Below are 27,986 nucleotides of genomic sequence, written 5' to 3' on the forward strand. Positions count from 1 at the left end.
TACCTCAGAGGTACATACTGGGACCAAAGAGAGCTTATTAGTACCTCCAAAAGTATCTCAAATGTACATATTGGTACTAAATGTTTACATATCTGTACCCTAATGGTCCACACAATTACCTTTTTAAAGGGCGCTGCCCCACTGACAGCTAGGGTACATATTTTGACTTTTTCTAACAATGTAGGTCCTTAAGATACAGTAATCTATCCAAAATTGTATTCTGTTTTGTATTCCTGTCAAAGAACCAAACAGAAACCTACGGTACAACCTCAGTGACAGAAAAGGTACAGATTTGTAACTTTATTTTTGACAGTGTATGCCTTAAATGCACTGAAAGTTGCTTTGGATAAGAAGCTTCTCCCATATATATATATATATATATATATATATATATATATATATATATATATATATATATATATATATATATATATATATATATATATATATATATATTATTCAACATTACAGCACAAATCATTTTCATTTCACCTTGCCCACAAAGTCAGCCATGTTAAACAGAGCCATGGTGAGAATCGGCAACCATTCTCCCAGGATATCGTTGTGTAACTCTGACTCCAGACCAGGAAAGAGGCACAGAGTGATGAAATATGTCATTGTTATTGAAAGCATATAAGGCCAAATCCGTCTGGCAACAGCACACCTACGACCCAGCAGCTCTGTGAGAAAGACAAAAAAAAACACAAAAAATAACATCCCATCTTGGCACTGAAGATGTCTCAGCATAACAAAAATTGATTTAAACTAAACCTTATAGAGGCGGTTTCCCGGACATGGGTTAGACTAATCCTAGACTAAAATAAATGTAAGAGCTGTCAAACGGAAAACAACTTGCATTGACATATCTTAAAATACATCAGTGCCCTTTGATCTGCCTCAAAATGCACACAAGTAATGTTTTAGCAAGGCATGTACACTCTCAGAAATAAAGGTACAAAACTGTACCTTTTCTGTCACTGGGGCTGTACCCTTTCAAAAAGTACAGATTTGCACCTAAGGATTTCATTTTAGTACCTCAGAAATACATTCTGGTACCAAAGAGAGCTTATAAGTACCTCAAAAATACATATTAGTATCTCAAAGGTACATATTGGTACTAAATGTTTACATATCTGTACCTAATGCTCCATACAAATACCTTTTTAAAGGGTGCTGCCCCACTGACACCTAGGGTACATATTTGGACTTTTTTCTAATAATGTAGGTCCTTAAGGTAAGGTAATCTACCCGAAATTGAATTCTGTTTTGTATCCCTGTAAAGGTATCAAACGAAAACTTAGGGTACAGCCCCAGTGACAGAAAAGGTACAGTTTTGTACCTTTATTTCTGACAGTGTATGTTAAAACTAGTTATATTTCCTAATTAAACTAAGGCCTAGTCCTGGTTTAAGCTAATCCCTGTCCGGGAAACCACCTCCTAGTAATACAAAAAAATCCAAAAGGTTGATAAACGTCCACTGTCTAGATTCTAAGTGTCATCTAGCGGTGAGATTGTGAATTGCATGTCATTGTCTGAGACAACGTAGTGACAAAATACGCTTTATAGAGCAGTTTGTCCATTTAGGGCTACTGTAGAATCATGGCCACGTGAAATAGAGGCTTTCCATGTAAGGGGACCCACAGTCTATGTAGAGGAAAACAGCTTATTCTAAGGTAATAAAAACAATACAGTTCATCTTATAAGGTTTTTATATTGCATTTCTGTCAAGACATCCTTTTTAAAAGTTATACAATGCACCTTTAAAGTATAGCTCACCCTTGACATTCATCCATGTCCTTCTGGTGTCCAGTTTAGGTACATCAAATCTGACGTATGTTCTTTCACCATGGAAACTGTTGCCAAGATGAACTCCATCAGCATCATCAACTGCACTTGACACCACCATTCCATCCTAATTTTAAGCAAATTAATTTTAGAGCATATCGTCCTAAACAGCACGAGTACAAATAGATATTTCCATCGGTTACATCCTAATTTTACAATGCATTAGAAGGGTTTCATGATCCCAAAGGATGTATTATACTTTTTAGCAAAATTATTAGGTATTTTAGGGGATAACATCATTTTACATACCTGACTAAAAGACATTTGCTTATATAACCCAAAAATGTCATATTGATAGACAGCTTTCTATGTTATGTGCAATTAATCTATTACAGATAAAATCTTTACATTGAACAATTAGGCCCAGACTCACAGGCACCTTAAAAACTGCACCTAACCGACTAAAGTAACTATAGGTGTGAATGCATTTTCACCTCTTCCTCTGCACTGCTGTCATAATGTATCTGATAGTCAACGTGATTTCGAGCAGGAGAATCATGAATCTGTCCCGTGAAGCTGGTGTGGCTATGTTGAGCTCTGTCTGTGTGATAACGCACAAATCTGGTTCGCCGCACCACCACGTGCAACAGAAAACAGAGAGTCTCTATTGAGACGGAGAAGAGGAAGAAGATGATGGTGTTGTTCTTCTCGTCTTCCACCAGAAGCTTCGTAAAAATCCGACTCAGCGAGACAATAACTCCTGCGATGCCTAAAAACCATATTTAATAATAAATAAACAATATTAGTTGTTAAGAACAATCTTACATTATTAAACCTTCATTTATCAACATATATTTCAAAATGAATTTTAAGGGAAAGCAAATACATTTTTAATTTTACATCCCATATGGCAAAAACTTATTCTTTGCCAAAATATATTTTAAATATATTCTAAATACAAGTTAATTTTATAAAGTATATTTTTGAAGTTGAAAATATATTTATTTTTCTATATATTTTCAAGTTTTTCTTCCAATGTGACATGAATATATTTTTTGGATTTAAATATATGAAGGGCTAAAAATATTTTTTAAAGCTTTAAAATTTATTTATTTTTAAAATATATTTCAAAATATACAAAAATGGCCAAAAAATATATCAGTGAAAAATATATTTTTGTAAACATTTTCCATAACCAAAAAAGAGGAAACCAATGCCAAAAACCGAAAGAAATTATGGCAATTATTACCATTGCATTTATGGCTTTGACCATGTACTAACTTTACTGGGTGTGATGGCTCACAAAACTCACGGTCACAAATCTCACATTACAGTTTTTGAGGTACGGATCAGATTATTTTTCGGATTAGCAAAAATGGGGTGGGAAAAATCTAATAACAGAAATTACAAACATTTATAAAAAGAACAAAGTTGCACATTAAGTAAGGTCTGAAATTAGCATTAAGTACAGAAATTGAATGAAATGAATCATAACACTGTCTTTATTGTATAAATTAAATATAATTATTATTTTTTAGAGCTACAGAAGTGATTTTCTAGTTGTCTTGGGTTGTTTGATTAACATTAATGACACAGATTTAAGTAGATTAATTGAGGTTACTGTCTCTTTAAGACCAAATAAGCACAGACTGTAATCTATACCTACACTTAATTTTCCGTATATTTTGAAATATGAAACATTTTAAAGCTTTGAAAAATTTATTTAGCCTTCAAATATATTAAAATCCAAGGAAATATATTCATGTCACATTGGAAGAAAAACTATATATTTTTATATTTGTATTTTTCATTTTTTTTGCTGTATGGGATATGTCAGAGCACGGCCCACTACACCATCAGCTCTGACAAGCTTTTAAATTAAATCTAGTACAAATATACATTTTAGATAATGTAATATAATTTATTTTAAGTTAAAATCATCAATGTGTTGTATTGGTTGAAGGTTAAGCTCACTCTCTCCAGTCATCACGCCCTGTGTGTACCTCTTGGGTAGCATCCCTGTGTATCCGTAGAAGCTGGACTGTTGCACTACAAAAGTCAAAACGACAATAAAGGCAAAATTTACATTAACTCGATGTGAGCCAGAATATATTTGTATGCATGTATGTGTCTTTCTTTGGTACCTGTGCATCCAAATGCAACAATGGCAACTGAGACCAAAGTGAGAACATATGACTGCTCAGAGTCAAACAGCTCCAACCAAACATCAAATATGCTCACAAACACCAAAGGTCCCAAAGCAAAGAGATATCCTACATGTGCAAAAGAACCAAGATGTCAAACAGCACATGTATAAAACTGAATATTTATATGATAACATTTTGATTTGCTTATTCTCACCACCACAGATCCGTGTGTGTAAACTCAGTTTCTCCACCAGCATGTTGTTCACAATGACAGAACTTAAAGCCACCAGTATATACGTCAAACTCATATCGAACACAATGGAGGTCCCTGTGAGTGGAAGAGAAGGGTAGAGACCGCCCAATGTGTACATCTAAATAGTCTGACAAACTGGTGGCTTATTTGCATACAACTCCTTAAAGGTGCCATGTATAAATTTGATAAGGATCTTTTGACAGCAATGCAATATAATATAGATAACTATGTTTTCAGTGGTGTATAAAGACATTTTAAAATGACCTGTATTGTTTTTATTACATTAGAATGAGTCGTTTTTATTCACCATGGGTCCGCCATTTCGTGTCATTATGTTTTTACAGTAGCCCTAAACGGACAAACTGTCTCAGACAATGACATAGCTTCCCTTTGTGCATCGAAAGGGCGGGGTGCAATACACAACCCGACCAATAGATGCCGCTAAAAATCTACACACTGCACCTTAAACACATTGACAGTTTTGTCCTTCGATGTTCACTTGGTTGCATGACCCTTTACCTGTAAATTTGCGGTGGAGATAGTCCACATCTGTGATGAAGCTGTTGTACGGCAGTAGAAAGCCGACACCAGCCAATAGCATGGCAAAGTAGATGCCATGGTTACGATCATCAGGAATGAATTCCGTTGAGCCTGGATTTGAGGAGAGATGGAATATAAATGAGTTTCTGAGTCACAATAGCAGGGCAGCTTGAGATACAACAGCTGTTTTTATCTTATACCTATTAATTTTAATGAAATTTCGAAGTACAACTGCGTGTCACTATAAATTATTTAAATTTATGCAACATAACCAAATATTTATAAAGACCCAATGCATATACAGTACATTGTTAATGAGTCCTAAATGCAATCCTCCTGCGTGCAATTCAATTTACAAATAAATGATATTCATATCTTGTTACTATTCAAAAATATTCTCTTGAATGGCCTTTTACATTTAGGATTTGGTAGTGCATCAGTCCCAGTAAATCTGCCTGATACTGTAAATAATAGACAATGCAATTTTGAAAGTTTTCAAACAATTTGCATATTAACTCACCATTAGCACTTTGAAGTTTCTTTCGGTTCTCCTCTGATAGCTGATTAAAGCTGAGATTAGTGATCACAGGCCTCTGTTGACCCGGTTGATTTGTGCTCCAGTCTTCGGTGTGCATCCCTGGTAAAATATCAGCACTTATATACTTCAAATATTTTTTGCTAATTTGAATTCATACACTCTTTATGGAACCACAGCATTTTGTAGCATTTTTTGAAATAGCCTTTAAAGGTGCATTGTGCCATTTCGCGTTTTGTTTACAACATTGTCTCATACATTGACGTGTTTGTCCTGTGGCGGCTACCGTAGCTTCTTTATGTGTTTCAAAAGAAAGGGGGGAGCTGTGGAGTGAGCCATTGGTTGCAATTTACAGTCTTACCACTAGATGCTGCTTAAAATCTACACAGTGGACCTTTAACATCCGAAGAACCTTTCTGTTTCACAAAATTGAGAAAGGTAAGACTATACTGTAAAAAGTAAGAGAGAAAATGATTGTTTGACTGAACCAAAAAATGGTTCTTCTATGGCATTGCTGTAAAGAAACTTTTGTTGCATCTTTTTATGCCAATAATTTTGCAACTTATGTTTGATATCCAAGAATATTTTAAAGCCATTTTTGCTCACCAGTTTTCAATAGTGCCCATTAAGTACACTGACATTGCTTTTATCATTTTTTGCAAAACATCAAAATGTACACATTTATTAACTTACACAAAATTAAAGTGTTAAAGGATTTTTGGGGTGGTGCCATGAATGAGCCATTTTTTGATCTCCAAAGAACTCATCATCAGTCAAAGGTCTTTATAAGGATCATATTTCTTTCTCACCTTTTTATTGTCTGGTATAACCTACAGAAAGGTTGTTTGTATGTAAAGGTTCTTATTGAAACCATACAGAAAGAGAAAGAACCTTTATGTTAAACAGTGTCCCCAATCAGTGTGACAACATGCCCCGTTATCATCCTTCATTTTTGCCAAGTCGACTATTAAAATTAACCCTAAATGAATGATGTTACCCGTGAGCCATTTTTAGCATTACCGAGAACGCAACAATTACAGGCAGTCTAAATTAAACGAGGGTGTTAAATTGAAACACTGTATCAAATAGCTGTTTTTGAATTACGCATTGAATTGCCTATAGCGCTTTTTGACAACACCTTTAGGTATGCATGTTGCCAAAAAAGCAATGCACATTGATAATCTCTGTTGCATAAGATATGATCATCCAGCATCATTTCTCAAGGTTGCCGCGCTCTCCATTGTCCATAAGTGTTATGCGGTGGTGTTAATGCGTAAAGGTCTTACCTGATGATGTGTCAATGTAATTCACACCGATACAGGTCCGGGTCTGTGTGATTTTATGTGTTGTTATTTAAAGATGCTCGTTGTCACGCTCTTTCTGACTCCCCACCAGCTCTCATGAGCAATGCACGAGTCACATCGCGCTCTTACAATACAGGTAGGTGCCGCCGGGGCATGTTGTCACAAGGCACGTGGTAACGAGTCGTATAGCATAAAAATCTGATGTTGAAAGACACTAATTTTGCATTTGGCAAACACTTTCATCCAAAGCACGTCACAGTGTGTTCAAGCTATACATGTTATAGCAGTATGTGCAATTTCTGGGATCGAACCCAAAACCTCTACCCAGTGCACTACAGGAATTCTTGACAATAATATGTATGAAAGCATTGAATCTTAAGTCTAAAATTATAAAAGGAAATCTATTTAAAATCTGTTAATAGTTCCACCTGTTCCTCACTGTTTATTTATTGCACATGATGGTCTGGAGAGAATCCCAATTCATTTCTGATTACGGTTTATCTATAAGTCCCATGTCAATGTCCTCAACAAGTCCCCCTTTGGTCAAAATCTTCAACAAAGGATTTTATGTTGCACATCAAAAACACACGTTGTTTATAATTTATCCTGATGATATTGCAGGGTAATGCACAGTTTGCAAACAGGCTTTTATTGAAAGCATTAGAAACAAAATTGCACTAGACACAGGGGCAGTTCTAGAGGCGGGGCCACAGGGGCCCTGGCCCCCTGCTTAAATTTGAATGGCCCCCGTTCCATCAATCATCGACGAGAAAAGCAACCGGAGAAATTAGTCACAATGATTACAGCTGCAATTCCACCCCAAAACAGTTGGTGGCACTCGTGGCAGTAATGTGTCGATGCAACTTGGGAGAAGAAGCAGAGGTCTTGGCGCTTGAAACCAGGGGGGCAGGGTTTCATATTTTATTGAAGCTTCCCCGGGCGCCACTGTCAAATTGCTAGGGGGGACTGAATTGCTCATGACACCGCCATTGCTTAGCGAACCCCCACCTGCTGTTAGCATTCCATTGACTCCCATTCATTTTGGGGTCACTTTGACAGCGCTTAACTTTACATCTGAGGGGTTTAAAGACTCAATTTGTCCATTCATTATTTGTAAAGAAACACGAAAATGTATAAAAGGCTCCATTACCTTGTATCTTACGTTATGGCCCAGTAGAAGCAGTTTTTGTAAAAATAGGCTAACGATTGCGTCATAACCTGCGACTCTCTGTCGCACAGCAAAGAAATTACCGTATGGACAGGAGGAGAAGCTCATAGGCAATCTTTTACTGTCTATGAGGCAATCGGGTGGACGTGGAGGCATAAAGTCAAGGGAGATTATTAATCAGAATACTTACCAAAATTTGCTACTGCTCACTCTCGCCGTCTCTGCAAGATTCGGTGGGTGATATAGATGTCTTGTGGCGCGGCTATTAGAAGACTTACAATTGTCAGACAGGTTGCTCACTTGACATCTACGTCATTAAGATCAGTTTGAGTCTGCGCAGTACGCTCGACCCCCAGTGTATTCAAGAGTGTATTCAAGATATACATGTTAGCATTATGTGCAATTCTGGGTTCATGATAAAAATATAAAATTATATACTGGCAACAATAATAACATGCGTATATTATTGTTTTTATTGTCTTCAGCATATTAGAGAAAAAAATCATGCGTCCTAATCCAGCCATCAACATTAGCAAAGTTATCTATAACAATTACTGATCAGATCACAACATTACAGGTATAATACTATAATATCATTTACAGTGTATAGTTTTAACTCGCTGTATTTTAATTAAGCAATATCGCTCGAGTAGGAGTGTGAGCTGTATCACACGACTCCGAGAGCGATATTGCTTTTATACAACAGTTCGACGACACACGTTTGAAAAAAGAAAACTAGAAAACAACAACAGAGTTATTTTAAAAGCCTCTTTGTTTGGGAACTACTTTCTTCCGCCACGGATTTGAGGGCGGCCAGAATGACAGGTAACACTTTCGGCTGCTTTGAATCTCATAATAATTCGATGGACGGAGTAGCCGTTTCTTTATATGAACGTTTCTTGGTCACAAAGTGTAGTTTTAAGAGTAGTTCAGTCGAGAATATATATGTATTATATTTAAATCTGCAGTCGATTAGTAAAGATAGCGCCTGTTTGAACATTTGCTTAGTAAGATTCAGTACGTATGAGAACCAGAGCATGAGCGGACGTCATTGTTCACTTGCCCCGCTGACCACTGCCCTCTCTGGGCTACATCTCTCTGACAGGGATTCCCTGGCTCTGATGTTGGCCCTGTCTGTGTTTGATGGTCAAAAATGAGATCAAATCAGCAGTATTTGGTGTCATGATCAAACTATTACTTGGTTTCTTATTCATATTTAGTGTCTTTTATGTTGTTATTGTTTTGGCGCGAGGTAAAAGTTAATAAAACTATACTTATATAATGTTACTATTGCTTTCCCATTCAATCTTAACGTGATACGAGCACTCGCTTGTTATAAGACTTTGTTCTTGTCAGTACTATATAAAACTATATTTTTTGCATGCTGCTTATGAATATATCAGTGGCGATATCTCATAACATGTTTTAATAGTCACGTCACGATAAAATAAATGATCAATGTCCACATTTAAAAGCTGCGGTGCTAACCTGCAGTTCCACGGTGTTTTCACGTTCAGAGGAGAGAGATCGCTCCAGAAAAAATTATTGTTAACATTCCTTTTTCAAAGTGTTAATCGTCCACACGACGTGACAAGACATTACTCCCATTAAGTTTAACGTAACATCCAAGAGCGCTGATCTTTGACGGAATAGTCGCTTCCGATTGGGATTCACAGAGTGATTTACGAACTAGTGAACTAATGAACTAATTTTTCCATTCAGAGATGAGCCTGTTTAAAGGACCTCCATTCACTAGGTGGCGGAATAATACAAAGGTGAAGCGGTTACTGTTCCGTTATCAGTAGAATATCGCATAGCTCTTAGCCAATCAGATTCGAGAACCAGAAAGAACTGTTGTATAATTATGTAATAAACAGTGTGTCTCTGTTCTCAGCGTCAGACTATTTAGACTATTTAAATAGTCTTAATTCACCTTGACATCTGCTCAAAATTGGGTATTGACGTCCAAATCCAATGTTGGCCTGATGTCAAAATCAGACATTGATCCGATGTCAGGATCCAACAGCTGGTCTGACGTCAGGATACATTGTTGATCTGAATTCCAATAAAATGCATAAACCTGGTGAACAGCACCAATCCGTACAAACTGATCCTAGATGGGAAATTCAGGTCTGCTCTTTTCAGCAGGGATAGTGTCTCTCCTAACATTACTAGAGAATCTTTAAGATGGCATTCAGTGGCCAGGCATGTATCTCTGTTATGTAAGCGTATCATCTATTCTCACAACGAGACAGGTGTGTGTCTTTAGGATGTGCGTTGAATAGGACACTACAGACCCGAGCATCAGTCCAGCCATGTAGGATACAGTCATGGTGTTCCCTGTAAGAAACACATAAATGTTTGGCCAGCATGAGGGATTTAAGAAAATTAATACTTCATTGAATTTAACAGAGCTATGTTATATTTATTTACCTTTACGTTGCTTTTACTGTAATGCGTTTGTCTGCCATACTCACCTGCTACTTCTCGCAGTTGAAGTGGCACGTGTCCAGCTGCCTGTATCATTGCCACAGATCCAAGGTATCCGTTACTGACACCCAGCAATAAAGAGAAACTACAAGGCCAAGCTGGGTGCGTCAGTAAGGGAGGCTGATAGGGTGACACACACATTATACACAGCGGCAAGAGGAGAATCCGCAAACATGAACCAACCAACAGCTGAACCCCACTCCACTCACACGGACAAGCGGCCAAGATCTGAAAAGATAGTTAGAGAAAAAAACATTTGCAGTTTTTTCAATTGATTAATAATGAATATTTAATATATATATATATATTTAGCACTAATAGGCAAACTTTGTCTTTTATTTCCTCCAATATGGATGAAAGATTTTTATGATATAATTCACACAAATCATTTTCATTTCACCTTGCCCACAAAGTCAGCCATATTAAACAGAGCCATGGTGAGAATTGGCAACCATTCTCCCAGGATACCGTTGTGTAACTCTGACTCCAGACCAGGGAAGAGGCACAGAGTGATGAAATATGTCATTGTTATTGATAGCATATGAGCCCAAATCCGTCTGGCAACAGCACACCTACGACCCAGCAGCTCTGTGAGAAAGACAAAAAAACACAAAAAATAACATCCCATCTTGGCACTGAAGATGTCGGTGAGATTGTGAATTGCATGTCATCGTCTGAGACAACGTAGTGACAAAATACGCTTTATAGAGCAGTTTGTCCATTAAGGGCTACTGTAGAATCATGGCCACTTGAAATAGCGGCTTCCATGTAAGAGGACCCACAGTCTATGTAGAGGAAAACAGCTTATTCTAAGGTAATAAAAACAATACAGTTCGTCTTATAAGGTTTTTAAATTGCATTTCTGTCAAGACATCCTTTTCAAAGTTACATAATGTACCTTTAAAGTATAGCTCACCCTTGAGACTAATCCATGTCGTTCTGGTGTCCGGTTTAGGTACATCAAATTTGACGTATGTTCCATCACCATGGAAACTGTTGTCAAGATGAACTCCATCAGCATCATCAACTGCGCTTGACACCACCGTTCCATCCTAATTTGAGTCAAATTCATTTTAGAGCATATCGTCCTAAACAGCACGAGTACAAATAGATATTTTCATTGAATACATCCAAATGCATTAGAAGGGTTTCATGATCCCAAAAAGATGTATAAAACTTTTTGCCAAAATGAATAGGTATTTTGGGGGATAACATCATTTTACATACCTGACTTAGTGTTAGACATTTCCTTAACCCAAAAATGTCATATTGATAGACAGCTTACTGTTATGTGCAATTAATCTATTACAGATAAAATCTTTACATTGAACAATTAGGCGCAGACTCACAGGCACCTTAAAAACGGCCTATAACCAAAAAACTAAAACCGACTAAAAGAAAACAGTTAAGTGCAAGTTTAAATTTCTATAGGTGTGAATCCATTTTCACCTCTTCCTCTGCACTGCTGTCATAATGTCTCTGATTGTCAACGTGATTTCGAGCAGGAGAATCATGAATCTCTCCCGTGAAGCTGGTGTGGCTATGTTGAGCTCTGTCCGTGTGATAACGCACAAATCTGGTTCGCCGCACCACCACGTGCAACAGAAAACAGAGAGTCTCTATTGAGACGGAAAAGAGGAATAAGATGATGATGTTCTTCTCGTCTGCCACCAGAAGCTTCGTAAAAATCCGACTCAGCGAGACAATAACTCCTGCGATGCCTAAAATCAACAATATTAAATCTTGAGTCTTAACATAGTTGCATAAGCTAACATGTACAAATGTACAAATATTTTTAAGCATTTAGTTCTTGTTAATTTCAGCATTTACTTGTACAATTTTTAAATTAAAAGTTGTTAAAATTATTTTTACCTTAATTTATCAACATATATTTCAAAATATATTTCAAGGGCAAGCAAATACATTTGTAATTTTACATCCCAAATGGCAAATTCCAAAATATATTTTAAATATATTCTAAATACAAGTTAATTTTATAAAGTATATTTTTGAAGTTGAAAATATATCAAATTTTTCTATATATTTTAAAGTTTTTTTCCAATGTGACATGAATATATTTTCTTGAAATGAAATATATGAAGGGCTAAATATATTTTTTAATGCTTTAAATTTTATTTCTTTTTAAATTATATTTCAAAATATACAAAAATGGCCCAAAAATATATCAGTGAAAAATATAGTTTCATAAACATTTTCCAAAATATATTTTAGCAAATTTCTAGGGATGCACCGAAATGAAAATTCTTGTCCGAAACCAAAAAGAGGAAACCAAGGCCGAAAACCGAAATAATTTATGCCAATTATTAGTACCATTGCATTATGACCGTGCGTGATGGATCACAAAACTCACAGTTCGGATCACATTACAGTTTTTGAGGCACGGATCTGATTATTTTTCGAATTAGCAGAAAAGGGAAAAATCTAATAATTACAAACTTTATAAAAAAATAACAAAGTTGCACATTAAGTAAGGTCTGAAATTAGCATTAAGTACAGAAATCGAATTAAATGAATCATAACACTGTCTTTATTGTATAAATTAAATATAATTATTATTTTTTAGAGCTACAGAAGTGATTTTCTTGTTTTCTTGGGTTGTTTGATTAACATTAATGAAACAGATTTAAGTAGATTAATTGAGGTTACTGTCTCTTTAAGACCAAATAAGCCCAGACTGGTTTCTGACTGTAATCTATACTTACACTTAATTTTCTGTATGTTTTGAAATAAATTTAACAAATAAATAAATTTGTAAGCATTAACAAAATATATTTAGCCCTTCATACATTTCAATCCAAGGGAATATATTCATGTCACATTAGAAGAAATACTTTGTATATATTCTGTGCCATATGGGATATGTCGGAGCACTGCCCACTACACCATCAACTCTGACATCTCCAAGCTTTTAAATTAAATCTAGTACAAATTTACATTTTAGGTAATGGTAATATTATTTATTTTAAATTAAAATCATCAATGTGTTGTATTGGTTGAAGGTTAGGCTCACTCTCTCCAGTCATCACGCCCTGTGTGTACCTCTTGGGTAGCATCCCTGTGTATCCATAGAAGCTGGACTGTTGCACTACAAAAGTCAAAAGGACAATAAAGGCAAAATTTACATTAACTCGATGTGAGCCAGAATATATTTTTATGCATGTATGTGTCTTTCTTTGGTACCTGTGCATCCAAATGCAACAAAGGCAACTGAGACCAAAGTGAGAACAAATGACTGCTCAGAGTCAAACAGCTCCAACCAAACATCAAATATGCTCACAAACACCAAAGGTCCCAAAGCAAAGAGATATCCTACATGTGCATAAGAACCAAGATGTCAAACAGCACATGCAGCATACAGTATGTATAAAACTGAATATTTATATGATAACATTTTGATTTGCTAATTCTCACCAACACAGATCCGCGTGTGCAAACTCAGTTTCTCCACCAGCATGTTGTTCACAATGACAGAACTCAAACCCACCAGTATATACGTCAAACTGATATGGAACACAATATGGACCCCTATGAGTGGAAGAGAAATGTAGAGACTGTCCAATGTGTACATCTAAATAGTCTATATGACAAACTGGTGGCTTATTTGTTACAACTACATAAACACAATGACATTTTTGTCCTACGATGTTCACTTGGTTGCATGACATTTTACTTGTAAATTTGCGGCGCAGATAGTCCACATCTGTGATGAAGCTGTTGTACGGCAGTTGAAAGCCGACACCAGCCAATAGCATGGCAAAGTAGATGCCATGGTTACGATCATCAGGAATGAATTCCTTTGAGCCTGGATTTAAGGATACAAGTGGGTCACATTAGCAGGGCAGCTTGAGATACAACATTTTATCTTATTACTGTTTTTAATGACATTTCTAAGTACAAATTCACAAATGCATTCAAAATTATAGGTGTGAGTATAAATTAATTTTATTCACAAAATGTTATTATGCATTCACAAATTCATGCAACATAACCAAATATGTATCAAGACCCAATGCATATACAGTAAATTGTTAATGCAATTCAATTTACAAATAAATGATATTCATATCTTGTTATTCAAAAATATTCTATTGAATTGCCTTTTACATTCAGGACTTAGTAGTGCATCAGTCCCAGTAAATCTGCCTGATACTGTAAATAATAGACAATACCATTTTGAAAGTTTTCAAACAATTTGCATAACTCACCATTAGGACTTCGAAGTTCCTTTCTCTGTCTTCGGTTCTCCTCTGATAGCTGATTAAAGCTGAGATTAGTGATCACAGCCCTCTGTTGACCCGGTTGATTTGTGCTCCAGTCTTCGGAGTGCATACCTGGTAAAATATCAGCACTTATATACTTCAAATATATTTTACTCATTTGAATTCATACACTCTTTATGGAACTACAGCATTTTGTAGCATTTTTTGAAAGAGCCTTTAAAGGTGCATTGTGCCATTTCGCGTTTTGTTTACACAAAATTGTCTCATACATTGACGTGTTTGTCCTGTGGCGGCTACCGTAGCTTCTTTATGTGTTTCAAAAAAAAGGGGGGAGCTGTGGAGTTGCAATTTACAGTCTTACCACTAGATGCTGCTAAAAATCTACACAGTGGACCTTTAACATCCGAAGAACCTTTCTGTTTCACAAAATTGTCTTTGTAGAAGAGAAAGGTAAGACTATACTGTAAAAAGTAAGAGAGAAAATGATTGTTTGACTGAACCAAAAATGGTTCTTCTATGGCATCGCTGTAAAGAAACTTTTGTTGCATCTTTTTATGCCAATAATTTTGCAACATTTATATGTTTGATATCGAAGAATATTTTACAGCCATTTTTGCATAACATCAACGTACACTTTTATTAACTTACACAAAATTAAAGGATGTTTTGGGTGGTGCCATGAATGAGCCATTTTTGGATCTCCAAAGAACTCATCAGTCAAAGGTCTTTAAAAATTATCATATTTCAAGGTTGTTTGTATGTAAAGGTTCTTATTGAAACCATACAGAAAGAGAAAGAATCTTTATGTTAAACAGTGTCCCCAATCAGTGTGACAACATGACCCGTTATCATCCTTAATTTTTTTTCTACCAGTTGAATTTGTACAGCTGCGACGCGCGTGTTTTTAAAACATATTATAATTTGCCAAGTCGACTATTAAAATAAACCCTAAATGAATGATATTACCCGTGAGCCATTTTTAGCATTACCGAGAACGCAACAATTACAGGCAGTCTAATTTAAACGAGGGTGTTAAATTTAAACACTGTATCAAATAGCTGTTTTTGAATTACGCATTGAATTGCCTTTAGCGCTTTTTGACAACACCTTTAGGTATGCATGTTGCTAAAAAAGCAATGCACATTGATGATCTCTGTTGCATAAGATATGATCATCCAGCATCATTTCTCAAGGTTGCCGCGCTCTCCATTGTACAACAGTGTTATGCGGTGGTGTTAATGCGTAAAGGTCTTACCTGATGATGTGTCAATGTCATTCATACCGATAAAGGTCCGGGTCTGTGTGATTTTATGTGTTGTTATAAAGATGCTCGTTGTCACGCTCTTTCTGACTCCCCACCCGCTCTCATGAGCAATGCACGAGTCACATCGCGCTCTTACAATACAGGTAGGTGCCGCCGGGGCATGTTGTCACAAGGCACGTGGTAACGAGTCGTATAGCATGACAATCTGATGTTGAAAGGCACTAATTTTGCATTTGGCAAACACTTTCATCCAAAGCACGTCACAGTGTGTTCAAGCTATACATGTTATAGCATATGTGCAATTTCTGGGATCGAACCCAAAACCTCTACCCAGTGCACTACAGGAATTATTGACAAGAATATGTATGCATTGAATCTTAAGTCTAAAATTATAAAAGGAAATTTATTAAAAATCTGTTAATATTTCCACCTGTTCTTCACTGTTTATTTATTGCACATGATGGTCTGGAGAGAATCCCAATACATATACGGTTTATCTATAGGGGAGAGTGTGGTAAAGTGAGACATTTTTTACATTTGCTCCCCTCTAAGCGAGCTAAAATGATATATCAGTCAAATTTACACATTTCCCATTAATTCAGGATGTTTCCTAGCTATGGAAATTACCAGAATGTATTCAGGACGAAGAGCAGTGAAAATATGATTGTTTTAAAAAAAGTGGTCTTGTGTCTCACTTTACCCCAGCTTAGGGGTAAACTGAGACAGACCAGAAAAATCAAGGGGGTAAAGTGAACCAGCTCGGGGTAAACTGATCCACTTACTTTTTACACTCTGAAACTACCATAACAGCACATATTGTAACAGATAAAATCCTGACGGCTAGCTTGACAACCACACATTCCAGAACTAATGTTGGACTAGTAAGAGAATCAAGGGGATTGGTCAATTAAGAACATTATTTTTCTAAACACTTGAAAGTACAGTAACTCTGAACCAAAATCAAATACAACATAACATAATTCAAAAGTTATATTTTTTGGCCAGTTTTTGCCTTTATTTAACAGTGAGTTTTGGAGAGGACAGGAAAGTACAGGGAGGAGAGAAGGGTATTGGATCGGCAAATGACCACGAGCCGGGAATCGAACTCCCAGAAAGTGTGAAAGCACCACATGTCGGAGCGCTGCCCACTGTAGACCATTGGCTCCGACAATTCAAATTTTTTTAATTAACATTCAAATGAGATATAGAACCAGTTAGATTAAAACGCAGTCTGGGGGTCAGAACAAAGGACCCTTAGAGCCAGCTAGTGTCTGCGGGTCAGCGCAAAAGACAATCAGAACCATCTATCAATATTTCTATCCCTTGCAGCTGCTCTTACTGTGGGTTCACACCAGACGTGAGTTCAACGATTTGTGCAAGTAGATTACATTCAAAGTTAATGCAAAGACACGATCAGACGCATCCTCGCCTGGGGCGATGCGAATGATGCCATATGAGCGGAGCATTTGCCGCGAAAACACGCACTATTCACCTCAAACATGTCTTCGCCCAAGTTGAAAATATTTATCTCGAACGAAAAATTTGCATGACACAATGTTAAATCCCGTGAGTAATCTAGAGTGAATAATGCTACGTACACACCAAATGTGGGGCAGTGCGTTACTTGATCTAGATTACTCACAGGATTTAACATTGTGTAATGGAATTTTTCGCTCAAGTTGAATATTTTCAAATTGGGCGAAGACATGTTTGCGGCGAATAGCGCGTGTTTTCGTGGAAAACGCGCCACCCATATCACGTCATTCGCATCGCCACATGCGAGGACGTGTCTGATTGCGTCTTTGCATTGACTTTGTATGTAATCTACTTGCGCAAATTGTTGAACTTGTGTCTGGTGTGAACCCACAGTACCATGATGCCTCGCGTTTGGTGTGTACGTAGCATTAGAGAATTATTTCCTTCCTTGACCTAAGCAGCTGCACTCTCCATCTCCTCAAGGGGTGTTTTTCCCCAGGCTGTCTTCCTGGTGTATTGACTAGGCATAATGGTTTTTCTGCAATGTTTATAACATTAAAAATAAAACATATGTAATGTAATATTACATTAAAATATGTTTTAGACTAAACTGAACTTGTGCCTCATGTCTCACTTTACCCCACATCATTTGTCTCACTTTACCCCACCACCACATTTTGGAAAAAAACTCTCTCTCTTGGAAATTCAGGCTAATCTTCAGCTAGCATCAACACAAGGTTTTATATGTTGGTAGTTCATAAACATGTGTGATATAAGTTTTTCTACCTGAATCAATTTGCTTTGGCACAACAGTTGATTAAGTTGACAGCAAGAAAATTTACTTTTACAAGCAAAAAATATATTTTTGTGAAAAAAACATGTCAACCACAGCAGCATGAGGTCCTGTCCTTCATGGCCAAGGGGAAATTTGAGGGGCTTAAAAACATAATGGTCATAGGACCACAAATGTGTTCAGTTGCCTAGATACAGGGGGTGTCTCACTTTACCCGATGTCTCACTTTACCCCACTCTCCCCTAAGTCCCATATTTCAATGTCCTCAACAAGTCCCCCTTTGGTCAAAATCTTTAACAAAGGATTTTTTATAATTTATCCTGATGATATTGCAGGGTAATGCACAGTTTGCAAACAGGCTTTTATTGAAAGCATTAGAAACAAAATTGCACTAGACACAGGGGCGGTTCTAGAGGTGGGGCCACAGGGGCCCTGGCCCCTGCTTAAATCTGAATGGCCCCTGATTGGCCCCCGTTCCATCAATAATCGACGAGAAGAGCAACCGGAGAAATTAGTCACAATGATTACAGCTGCAATTCCACCCCAAAACAATTGGTGGCACTCGTGGCAGTAATGTGTCGATGCAACTTGGGAGAAGAAGCACAGGTCTTGGCGCTTGAAACCAGGGGGGCAGGGTTTCATATTTTATTAAAGCTTCCCCGGGCGCCATTGTCAAATTGCTCGGGGGGACCGAATTGCTCATGACACCGCCATTGCTTAGCGAACCTCCACCTGCTGTTAGCATTCCATTGACTCCCATTCAGTTTGGGGTCACTTTGACAGCGCTAAACTTTACATCTGAGGCGTTTAAAGACTACATTTTTCCATGTATTATTTTTAAAGAAACACGAAAATGTATAAAAGGCTCCATTACCTTGTCTCTTACATTATGGCCCAGTAGAAGCAGTTTTTGTAAAAATAGGCTAACGATTGCTTCATAACCTGCGACTTTCTGTCGCACAGTAGAGAAATTACCGTATGGACAGGAGGAGAAGCTCATAGGCAATCTTTTACTGTCTATGAGGCAATCGGGTGGACGTGGAGGCATAAAGTCAAGGGAGATTATTAATCAGAATACTTACCAAAATTTGCTACTGCTCACTCTCGCCGTCTCTGCAAGATTCGGTGGGTGATATAGATTTCTTTTGGCGCGGCTATTAGAAGACTTACAATTGTCAGACAGGTTGCTCACTTGACATCTACGTCATTAAGATCAGTTTGAGTCTGCGCAGTACGCTCGACCCCCAGTATATTCAAGAGTGTATTCAAGATATACATGTTAGCATTATGTGCAATTCTGGGTTCATGATAAAAATATAAAATTATATACTGGCAACAATAATAACATGCGTATATTATTGTTTTTATTGTCTCAGCACATTAGAGAAAAAAATCATGCGTCCTAATCCAGCCATCAACATTAGCAAAGTTATCTATAACAATTACTGATCAGATCACAACATTACAGGTATAATACTATAATATAATTTACAGTGTATAGTTTTAACTCGCTGTATTTTAATTAAGCAATATCGCTCGAGTAGGAGTGTGATATAGAGCTGTATCACACGACTCCGAGAGCGATATTGCTTTTATACAACAGTTCGACGACACACGTTTGAAAAAAGAAAACTAGAAAACAACAACAGAGTTATTTTAAAAGCCTCTTTGTTTGGGAACTACTTTCTTCCGCCACGGATTTGAGGGCGGCCAGAATGACAGGTAACACTTTCGGCTGCTTTGAATCTCATAATAACTCGATGGACGGAGTAGCCGTTTCTTTATATGAACGTTTCTTGGTCACAAAGTGTAGTTTTAAGAGTAGTTCAGTCGAGAATATATGTATTATATTTAAATCTGCAGTCGATTAGTAAATATAGCGCCTGTTTGAACGTTTGCTTGAGAGAACCAGAGCATGAGCGGACATCAGTGTTCACTTGCCCCGCTGACCACCGCCCTCTCTACATCTCTGACAGGGATTCCCTGGCTCTGATGTTGGCCCTGTCTGTGTTTGATGGTCAAAAATGAGATCAAATCAGCAGTATTTGGTGTCATGATCAAACTATTACTTGGTTTCTTATTCATATTTAGTGTCTTTTATGTTGTTATTGTTTTGGCGCGAGGTAAAAGTTAATAAAACTATACTTATATAATGTTACTATTGCTTTCCCATTTAATCTTAACGCGATACGAGCACTCGCTTGTTATAAGACTTTGTTCTTGTCAGTACTATATAAAACTATATTTTTTGCATGCTGCTTATGAATATATCAGTGGCGATATCTCATAACATGTTTTAATAGTCACGTCACGATAAAATAAATGATCAATGTCCACATTTAAAAGCTGCGGTGCTTACCGGCAGTTCCACGATGTTTTCGCGTTCAGAGGAGAGAGATCGCTCCAGAAAAAATTATTGTTAACATTCCTTTTTCAAAGTGTTAATCGTCCACACGACGTGACAAGACATTACTCCCATTAAGTTTAACATAACATCCAAGAGCGCTGATCTTTGACGGAATAGTCGCTTCCGATTGGGATTCACAGAGTGATTTACGAGCTAGTGAACTAATGAACGAATTTTTCCATTCAGAGATGAGCCTGTTTAAAGGACCTCCATTCACTAGGTGGCGGAATAATACAAAGGTGAAGCGGTTACTGTGCCGTTATCAGTAGAATATCGCATAGCTCTTAGCCAATCAGATTCGACAACCAGAAAGAACTGTTGTATAATTATGTAATAAACAGTGTGTCTCTGTTCTCAGTGCAGACTATTTAGACTATTTAAATAGTCTTAATTCACCTTGACATCTGCTCAAAACTGGGTATTGACGTCCAAATCCAATGTTGGCCTGATGTCAAAATCAGACATTGATCCGATGTCAGGATCCAACACTCCCACATGGAAAGAACCTATATGTGGATATATGTGCATATATGAAACATATATGCAGCTAATATGCACATATATGCAGCACATATACAGCATATATGCACATATATAATAATATATATGCACATATATGAAACCTTTATGCAGCTACTATGCACATATATGCTGCACATATACAGCATATATGCCCATATATGATAATATATATGCTGCATATATGCAAAATTGAGGTGCATATATGTGCATATACAGGCCATAAATTATGTGAATTATTAAATAAAGTTATGATGTCTGCACATTTAAAACATTTACAAGATCTGTCTAGGACATGTATAACAAAATGGTTTAATTTAACAGCTACTGTTCAGTGTTATTTAACAGCGACAGTAGCGCAGATGGTAAAGCGAGTTATCTAATGATCGGAAGGTTATATGTACATATAATATAGGAAAACGGCCAATTTTATATATGTCACATATATGTAAAACTTATATCAAAACCTATATTGAAACATATATGTTTATATATGTTTTTTCCATGTGGGCTGGTCTGACGTCAGGATACATTGTTGATCTGAATTCCAATAAAATGCATAAACCTGGTGAACAGCACCAATCCGTATAAACTGATCCTAGATGGGAAATTCAGGTCTGCTCTTTTCAGCAGGGATAATGTCACTCCTAACATTACTAGAGAATCTGTAAGATGGCATTCAGTGGCCAGGCATGTATCTCTGTTATGTAAGCGTATCATCTATTGTCACAACGAGACAGGTGTGTGTCTTTAGGATGTGCGTTGAATAGGACACTACAGACCCGAGCATCAGTCCAGCCATGTAGGATACAGTCATGGTGTTCCCTGTAAGAAACACATAAATGTTTGGCCAGCATGAGGGATTTAAGAAAATTAATACTTCATTGAATTTAACAGAGCTATGTTATATTTATTTACCTTTACGTTGCTTTTACTGTAATGCGTTTGTCTGCCATACTCACCTGCTACTTCTCGCAGTTGAAGTGGCACGTGTCCAGCTGCCTGTATCATTGCCACAGATCCAAGGTATCCGTTACTGACACCCAGCAATAAAGAGAAACTACAAGGCCAAGCTGGGTGCGTCAGTAAGGGAGGCTGATTGGGTGACACATACATTATACACAGCGGCAAGAGGAGAATCCGCAAACATGAACCAACCAACAGCTGAACCCCACTCCACTCACACGGGCAAGCGGCCAAGATCTGAAAAGATAGTTAGAGAAAAAAACATTTGTAGTTTTTTCAATTGATTAATAATGAATATTTAATATATATATATATATTTAGCACTAATAGGCAAACTTTGTCTTTTATTTCCTCCAATATGGATGAAAGATTTTTATGATATAATTCACACAAATCCTTTCCATTTCACCTTGCCCACAAAGTCAGCCATATTAAACAGAGCCATGGTGAGAATCGGCAACCATTCTCCCAGGATACCGTTGTGTAACCCTGACTCCAGACCAGGGAAGAGGAACAGAGTGATGAAATATGTCATTGTTATTGATAGCATATGAGCCCAAATCCGTCTGGCAACAGCACACCTACGACCCAGCAGCTCTGTGAGAAAGACAAAAAAACACAAAAAATAACATCCCATCTTGGCACTGAAGATGTCGGTGAGATTGTGAATTGCATGTCATCGTCTGAGACAACGTAGTGACAAAATACGCTTTATAGAGCAGTTTGTCCATTAAGGGCTACTGTAGAATCATGGCCACTTGAAATAGCGGCTTCCATGTAAGGGGACCCACAGTGTATGCAGAGAAAAACAGCTCATTCTAAGGTAATAAAAACAATACAGTTCATCTTATAAGGTTTTTATATTGCATTTCTGTCAAGACATCCTTCTCAAAGTTACATAATGTACCTTTAAAGTATAGCTCACCCTTGAGACTAATCCATGTCGTTCTGGTGTCCGGTTTAGGTACATCAAATTTGACGTATGTTCCATCACCATGGAAACTGTTGTCAAGATGAACTCCATCAGCATCATCAACTGCGCTTGACACCACCGTTCCATCCTAATTTGAGTCAAATTCATTTTAGAGCATATCGTCCTAAACAGCACGAGTACAAATAGATATTTTCATTGAATACATCCAAATGCATTAGAAGGGTTTCATGATCCCAAAAAGATGTATAAAACTTTTTGCCAAAATGAATAGGTATTTTGGGGGATAACATCATTTTACATACCTGACTTAGTGTTAGACATTTCCTTATCCCAAAAATGTCATATTGATAGAAATCTTACTATGTTATGTGCAATTAATCTATTACAGATAAAATCTTTACATTGAACAATTAGGCGCAGACTCACAGGCACCTTAAAAACGGCCTATAACCAAAAAACTAAAACCGACTAAAAGAAAAAAGTTAAGTGCAAGTTTGAATTTCTATAGGTGTGAATCCATTTTCACCTCTTCCTCTGCACTGCTGTCATAATGTATCTGATTGTCAACGTGATTTCGAGCAGGAGAATCATGAATCTGTCCTGTGAAGCTGGTGTGGCTATGTTGAGCTCTGTCCGTGTGATAACGCACAAATCTGGTTCGCCGCACCACCACGTGCAACAGAAAACAGAGAGTCTCTATTGAGACGGAAAAGAGGAATAAGATGATGATGTTCTTCTCGTCTTCCACCAGAAGCTTCGTAAAAATCCGACTCAGCGAGACAATAACTCCTGCGATGCCTAAAATCAACAATATTAAATCTTGAGTCTTAACATAGTTGCATAAGCTAACATGTACAAATGTACAAATATTTTTAAGCATTTATTAATCTTAGTTCTTGTTAATTTCAGCATTCACTTGTACAATTTTTAAATTAAAAGTTGTTAAAATTATTTTTACCTTCATTTATCAACATATATTTCAAAATATATTTCAAGGGCAAGCAAATACATTTGTAATTTTACATCCCATATGGCAAAAAATTTATTCTTTGCCAAAATATATTTTAAATATATGCTAAATAAGTTAATTTTATAAAGTATATTTTTGAAGTTGAAAATATATTACATTTTTCTATATATTTTAAAGTTTTTATTCCAATGTGACATGAATATATTTTCTTGAAATGAAATATATGAAGGGCTAAATATATTTTTTAATGCTTTAAATTTTATTTCTTTTTAAAATATATTTAAAGATATACATAACTGGTCCAAAAATATATCAGTGAAAAAGATATTTTCATTAACATTTTCCAAAATATATTTTAGCAAATTTCTAGGGATGCACCGAAATGAAAATTCTTGTCCGAAACCAAAAAGAGGAAACCAAGGCCGAAAACCGAAATAATTTATGCCAATTATTAGTACCATTGCATTAAGGCCTATGACCGTGTGTGATGGATCACAAAACTCACAGTTCGGATCACATTACAGTTTTTGAGGCACGGATCTGATTATTTTTCGAATTAGCAGAAAAGGGAAAAATCGAATAATTACAAACTTTATAAAAAATAACAAAGTTGCACATTAAGTAAGGTCTGAAATTAGCATTAAGTACAGAAATCGAATTAAATGAATCATAACACTGTCTTTATTGTATAAATTAAATATAATTATTATTTTTTAGAGCTACAGAAGTGATTTTCTTGTTTTCTTGGGTTGTTTGATTAACATTAATGACACAGATTTAAGTAGATTAATTGAGGTTACTGTCTCTTTAAGACCAAATAAGCCCAGACTGGTTTCTGACTGTAATACTTACACTTAATTTTCTGTATATTTTGAAATAAATGTAACAAATAAATAAATTTGTAAGCATTAACAAAATATATTTAGCCCTTCATACATTTCAATCCAAGGGAATATTCATGTCACATCAGAAGAAATACTTTGTATATATTTTGTGCCGTATGGGATATGTCGGAGCACTGCCCACTACACCATCAGCTCTGACAAGCTTTTAAATTAAATCTAGTACAAATATACATTTTAGATAATGTAATATAATTTATTTTAAGTTAAAATCATCAATGTGTTGTATTGGTTGAAGGTTTAGCTTACTCTCTCCAGTCATCACGCCCTGTGTGTACCTCTTGGGTAGCATGCCTGTGTATCCGTAGAAGCTGGACTGTTGCACTACAAAAGTCAAAACGACAATAAAGGCAAAATTTACATTAACTCGATGTGAGCCAGAATATATTTGTATGTATGCATCATGTATGTGTCTTTGGTACCTGTGCATCCAAATGCAACAATGGCAACTGAGACCAAAGTGAGAACATATGACTGCTCAGTGTCAAACAGCTCCAACCAAACATCAAATATGCTCACAAACACCAAAGGTCCCAAAGCAAAGAGATATCCTACATGTGCATAAGAACCAAGATGTCAAACAGCACATGTATAAAACTGAATATTTATATGAAAACATTTTGATTTGCTTATTCTCACCAACACAAATCCGCGTGTGTAAACTCAGTTTCTCCACCAGCATGTTGTTCACAATAACAGAACTCAAACCCACCAGTATATACGTCAAACTGATATGGAACACAATATAGACCCCTGTGAGTGGAAGAGAAATGTAGAGACCGCCCAATGTGTACAGTCTATATGACAAACTGGTGGCTTATTTGCTTACAACTACATAAACACATTGACAGTTTTGTCCTACGATGTTCACTTGGTTGCATGACATTTTACTTCTAAATTTGCGGCGCAGATAGTCCACATCTGTGATGAAGCTGTTGTACGGCAGTAGAAAGCCGACACCAGCCAATAGCATGGCAAAGTAGATGCCATGGTTACGATCATCAGGAATGAATTCCTTTGAGCCTGGATTTAAGGATACAAGTGAGTCACATTAGCAGGGCAGCTTGAGATACAACATTTTATCTTATTATGACATTTCTAAGTACAAATTCACGAATGCATTCAAAATTATAGTTGTGAGTATAAATTAAATTTATTCACAAAATGTTATTATGCATTCACAAATTCATGCAACATAACCAAATATGTATCAAGACCCAATGCATATACAGCACATTGTTAATGAGTCCCAAATGCAATCCTCCTGCATGCAATTCAATTTACAAATAAATGATATTCATATCTTGTTATTCAAAAATATTCTATTGAATTGCCTTTTACATTCAGGACTTAGTAGTGCATCAGTCCCAGTAAATCTGCCTGATACTGTAAATAATAGACAATACCATTTTAAAAGATTTCAAACAATTTGCATATTAACTCACCATTAGGACTTCGAAGTTCCTTTCTCTGTCTTCGGTTCTCCTCTGATAGCTGATTAAAGCTGAGATTAGTGATCACAGGCCTCTGTTGACCCGGTTGATTTGTGCTCCAGTCTTCGGAGTGCATACCTGGTAAAATATCAGCACTTATATACTTCAAATATATTTTACTCATTTGAATTCATACACTCTTTATGGAACCACAGCATTTTGCAGCATTTTTTGAAAGAGCCTTTAAAGGTGCATTGTGCCATTTCGCGTTTTGTTTACACAAAATTGTCTCATACATTGACGTGTTTGTCCTGTGGGGGCTACCGTAGCTTCTTTATGTGTTTCAAAAAAAAGGGGGGAGCTGTGGAGTAAGCCATTGGTTGCAATTTACAGTCTTACCACTAGATGCTGCTAAAAATCTACACAGTGGACCTTTAACATCTGAAGAACCTTTCTGTTTCACAAAATTGTCTTTGTAGAGGAGAAAGGTAAGACTATACTGTAAAAAGTAAGAGTGAAAATGATTGTTTGACTGAAACAAAAATGGTTCTTCTATGGCATCGCTGTAAAGAAACTTTTGTTGCATCTTTTTATGCCAATAATTTTGCAACATTTATATGTTTGATATCGAAGAATATTTTACAGCCATTTTTGCATAACATCAACGTACACTTTTATTAACTTACACAAAATTAAAGGATGTTTTGAGTGGTGCCATGAATGAGCCATTTTTGGATCTGAAAAAGAACTCATCAGTCAAAGGTCTTTAAAAATTATCATAGCCTATTTCAAGGTTGTTTGTATGTAAAGGTTCTTATTGAAACCATACAGAAAGAGAAAGAATCTTTATGTTAAACAGTGTCCCCAATCAGTGTGACAACATGCCCCGTTATCATCCTTCATTTTTTTTCTACCAGTTGAATTTGTACAGCTGCGACGCGCGTGGTTTTAAAACATATTACGATTTGCCAAGTCGACTATTAAAATAAACCCTAAATGAATGATGTTACCCGTGAGCCATTTTTAGCATTACCGAGAACGCAACAATTACAGGCAGTCTACTTTAAACGAGGGTGTTATATTGAAACACTGTATCAAATAGCTGTTTTTGAATTACGCATTGAATTGCCTATAGCGCTTTTTGACAACACCTTAGGTATGCATGTTGCCAAAAAAGCAATGCACATTGATGATCTCTGTTGCATAAGATATGATCATCCAGCATCATTTCTCAAGGTTGCCGCGCTCTCTATTGTCCATCAGTGTTATGCGGTGGTGTTAATGCGTAAAGGTCTTACCTGATGATATGTCAATGTCATTCATACCGATAAAGGTCCGGGTCTGTGTGATTGTATGTGTTGTTATTTAAAGATGCTCGTTGTCACGCTCTTGTCTGACTCCCCACCCACTCTTATGAGCAATGCACGAGTCACATCGCGCTCTAAGTGCCGAGTCTTAAAGCATGAAAATCTGATGTTGAAAGACACTAATTCTGCATTTGGCAAGCAGTTTCATCCAAAGCACGTCACAGTGTATTCAAATGTTAGCAGTATGTGCAATTTCTGGGTTCGAACCCAAAACCTCTACCCAGTGCACTACAGGAATTCTTGACAAGAATATGTATGAAAGCATTGAATCTTAAGTCTAAAATTATAAAAGGAAATCTATTTAAAATCTGTTAATAGTTCCACCTGTTCCTCACTGTTTATTTATTGCACATGATGGTCTGGAGAGAATCCCAATACATTTCTGATTACGGTTTATCTATAAGTCCCATATGTCAATGTCCTCAACAAGTCCCCAACATGTTGCACATCAAAAATCTTGTTTGCACATCAAAAATCTTAACAGGTAGCACA

The 27,986-nt window shown here is 36.6% G+C and overlaps 2 protein-coding genes across 13 annotated transcripts in view; both read right to left on the bottom strand.

The window, feature by feature from the left end:
• Window positions 1-27,905, bottom strand: part of LOC135735759 (equilibrative nucleoside transporter 4-like) — a 30,738-nt gene extending 2,833 nt beyond the window's left edge. Inside the window, exons 1-11 of one of the 12 annotated variants that reach the window (XR_010527698.1) lie at window positions 14,449-16,216; window positions 13,914-14,045; window positions 13,655-13,768; window positions 13,424-13,552; window positions 13,254-13,328; window positions 11,672-11,943; window positions 11,139-11,274; window positions 10,623-10,810; window positions 10,210-10,450; window positions 9,666-10,072; window positions 5,372-7,994 (exon numbers count right to left, since the gene is read on the bottom strand). Coding sequence is in view for 11 of the 12 variants with exons in the window: in XM_065254275.1 (XP_065110347.1) it covers window positions 493-680; window positions 1,777-1,912; window positions 2,280-2,554; window positions 3,760-3,834; window positions 13,424-13,552; window positions 13,655-13,768; window positions 13,914-14,045; window positions 14,449-14,620 (1,221 nt within the window). In the remaining variant the exon portion in view is untranslated. The other 11 variants (XM_065254283.1, XM_065254275.1, XM_065254280.1 and 8 more) reach the window with 11 other exon arrangements.
• LOC135735760 (equilibrative nucleoside transporter 4-like) lies at window positions 19,347-27,715 on the bottom strand. Its single transcript, XM_065254285.1, has 11 exons — window positions 27,426-27,715; window positions 26,140-26,265; window positions 25,586-25,717; window positions 25,334-25,447; window positions 25,117-25,245; window positions 24,944-25,018; window positions 23,349-23,620; window positions 22,814-22,949; window positions 22,298-22,485; window positions 21,885-22,125; window positions 19,347-21,747 (listed from the first exon to the last, which is right to left on the bottom strand). The coding sequence occupies exons 1-11, from the start codon at window positions 27,448-27,450 to the stop codon at window positions 21,626-21,628; spliced, it is 1,560 nt and encodes a 519-aa protein (XP_065110357.1). The 5' UTR covers window positions 27,451-27,715; the 3' UTR covers window positions 19,347-21,625.
• Window positions 27,906-27,986: the final 81 nt, after the last annotated feature.

Source organism: Paramisgurnus dabryanus, chromosome 4, assembly GCF_030506205.2.
Source record: "Paramisgurnus dabryanus chromosome 4, PD_genome_1.1, whole genome shotgun sequence".
NCBI classification, from domain to species: Eukaryota; Metazoa; Chordata; class Actinopteri; order Cypriniformes; family Cobitidae; genus Paramisgurnus; species Paramisgurnus dabryanus.

Excerpts from the sequence above, each read along its gene's own strand:
- LOC135735760 (XM_065254285.1), bottom strand. The coding sequence starts at position 27,450 with ATGAATGACATTGACATATCATCAG. Across the intron at positions 25,718-26,139 it reads GGAACTTCGAAGTCCTAATG|GCTCAAAGGAATTCATTCCT; the intron begins GTGAGTTAATAT and ends CCTTAAATCCAG. Across the intron at positions 23,621-24,943 it reads GGGCGTGATGACTGGAGAGA|GCATCGCAGGAGTTATTGTC; the intron begins GTAAGCTAAACC and ends TGTTGATTTTAG.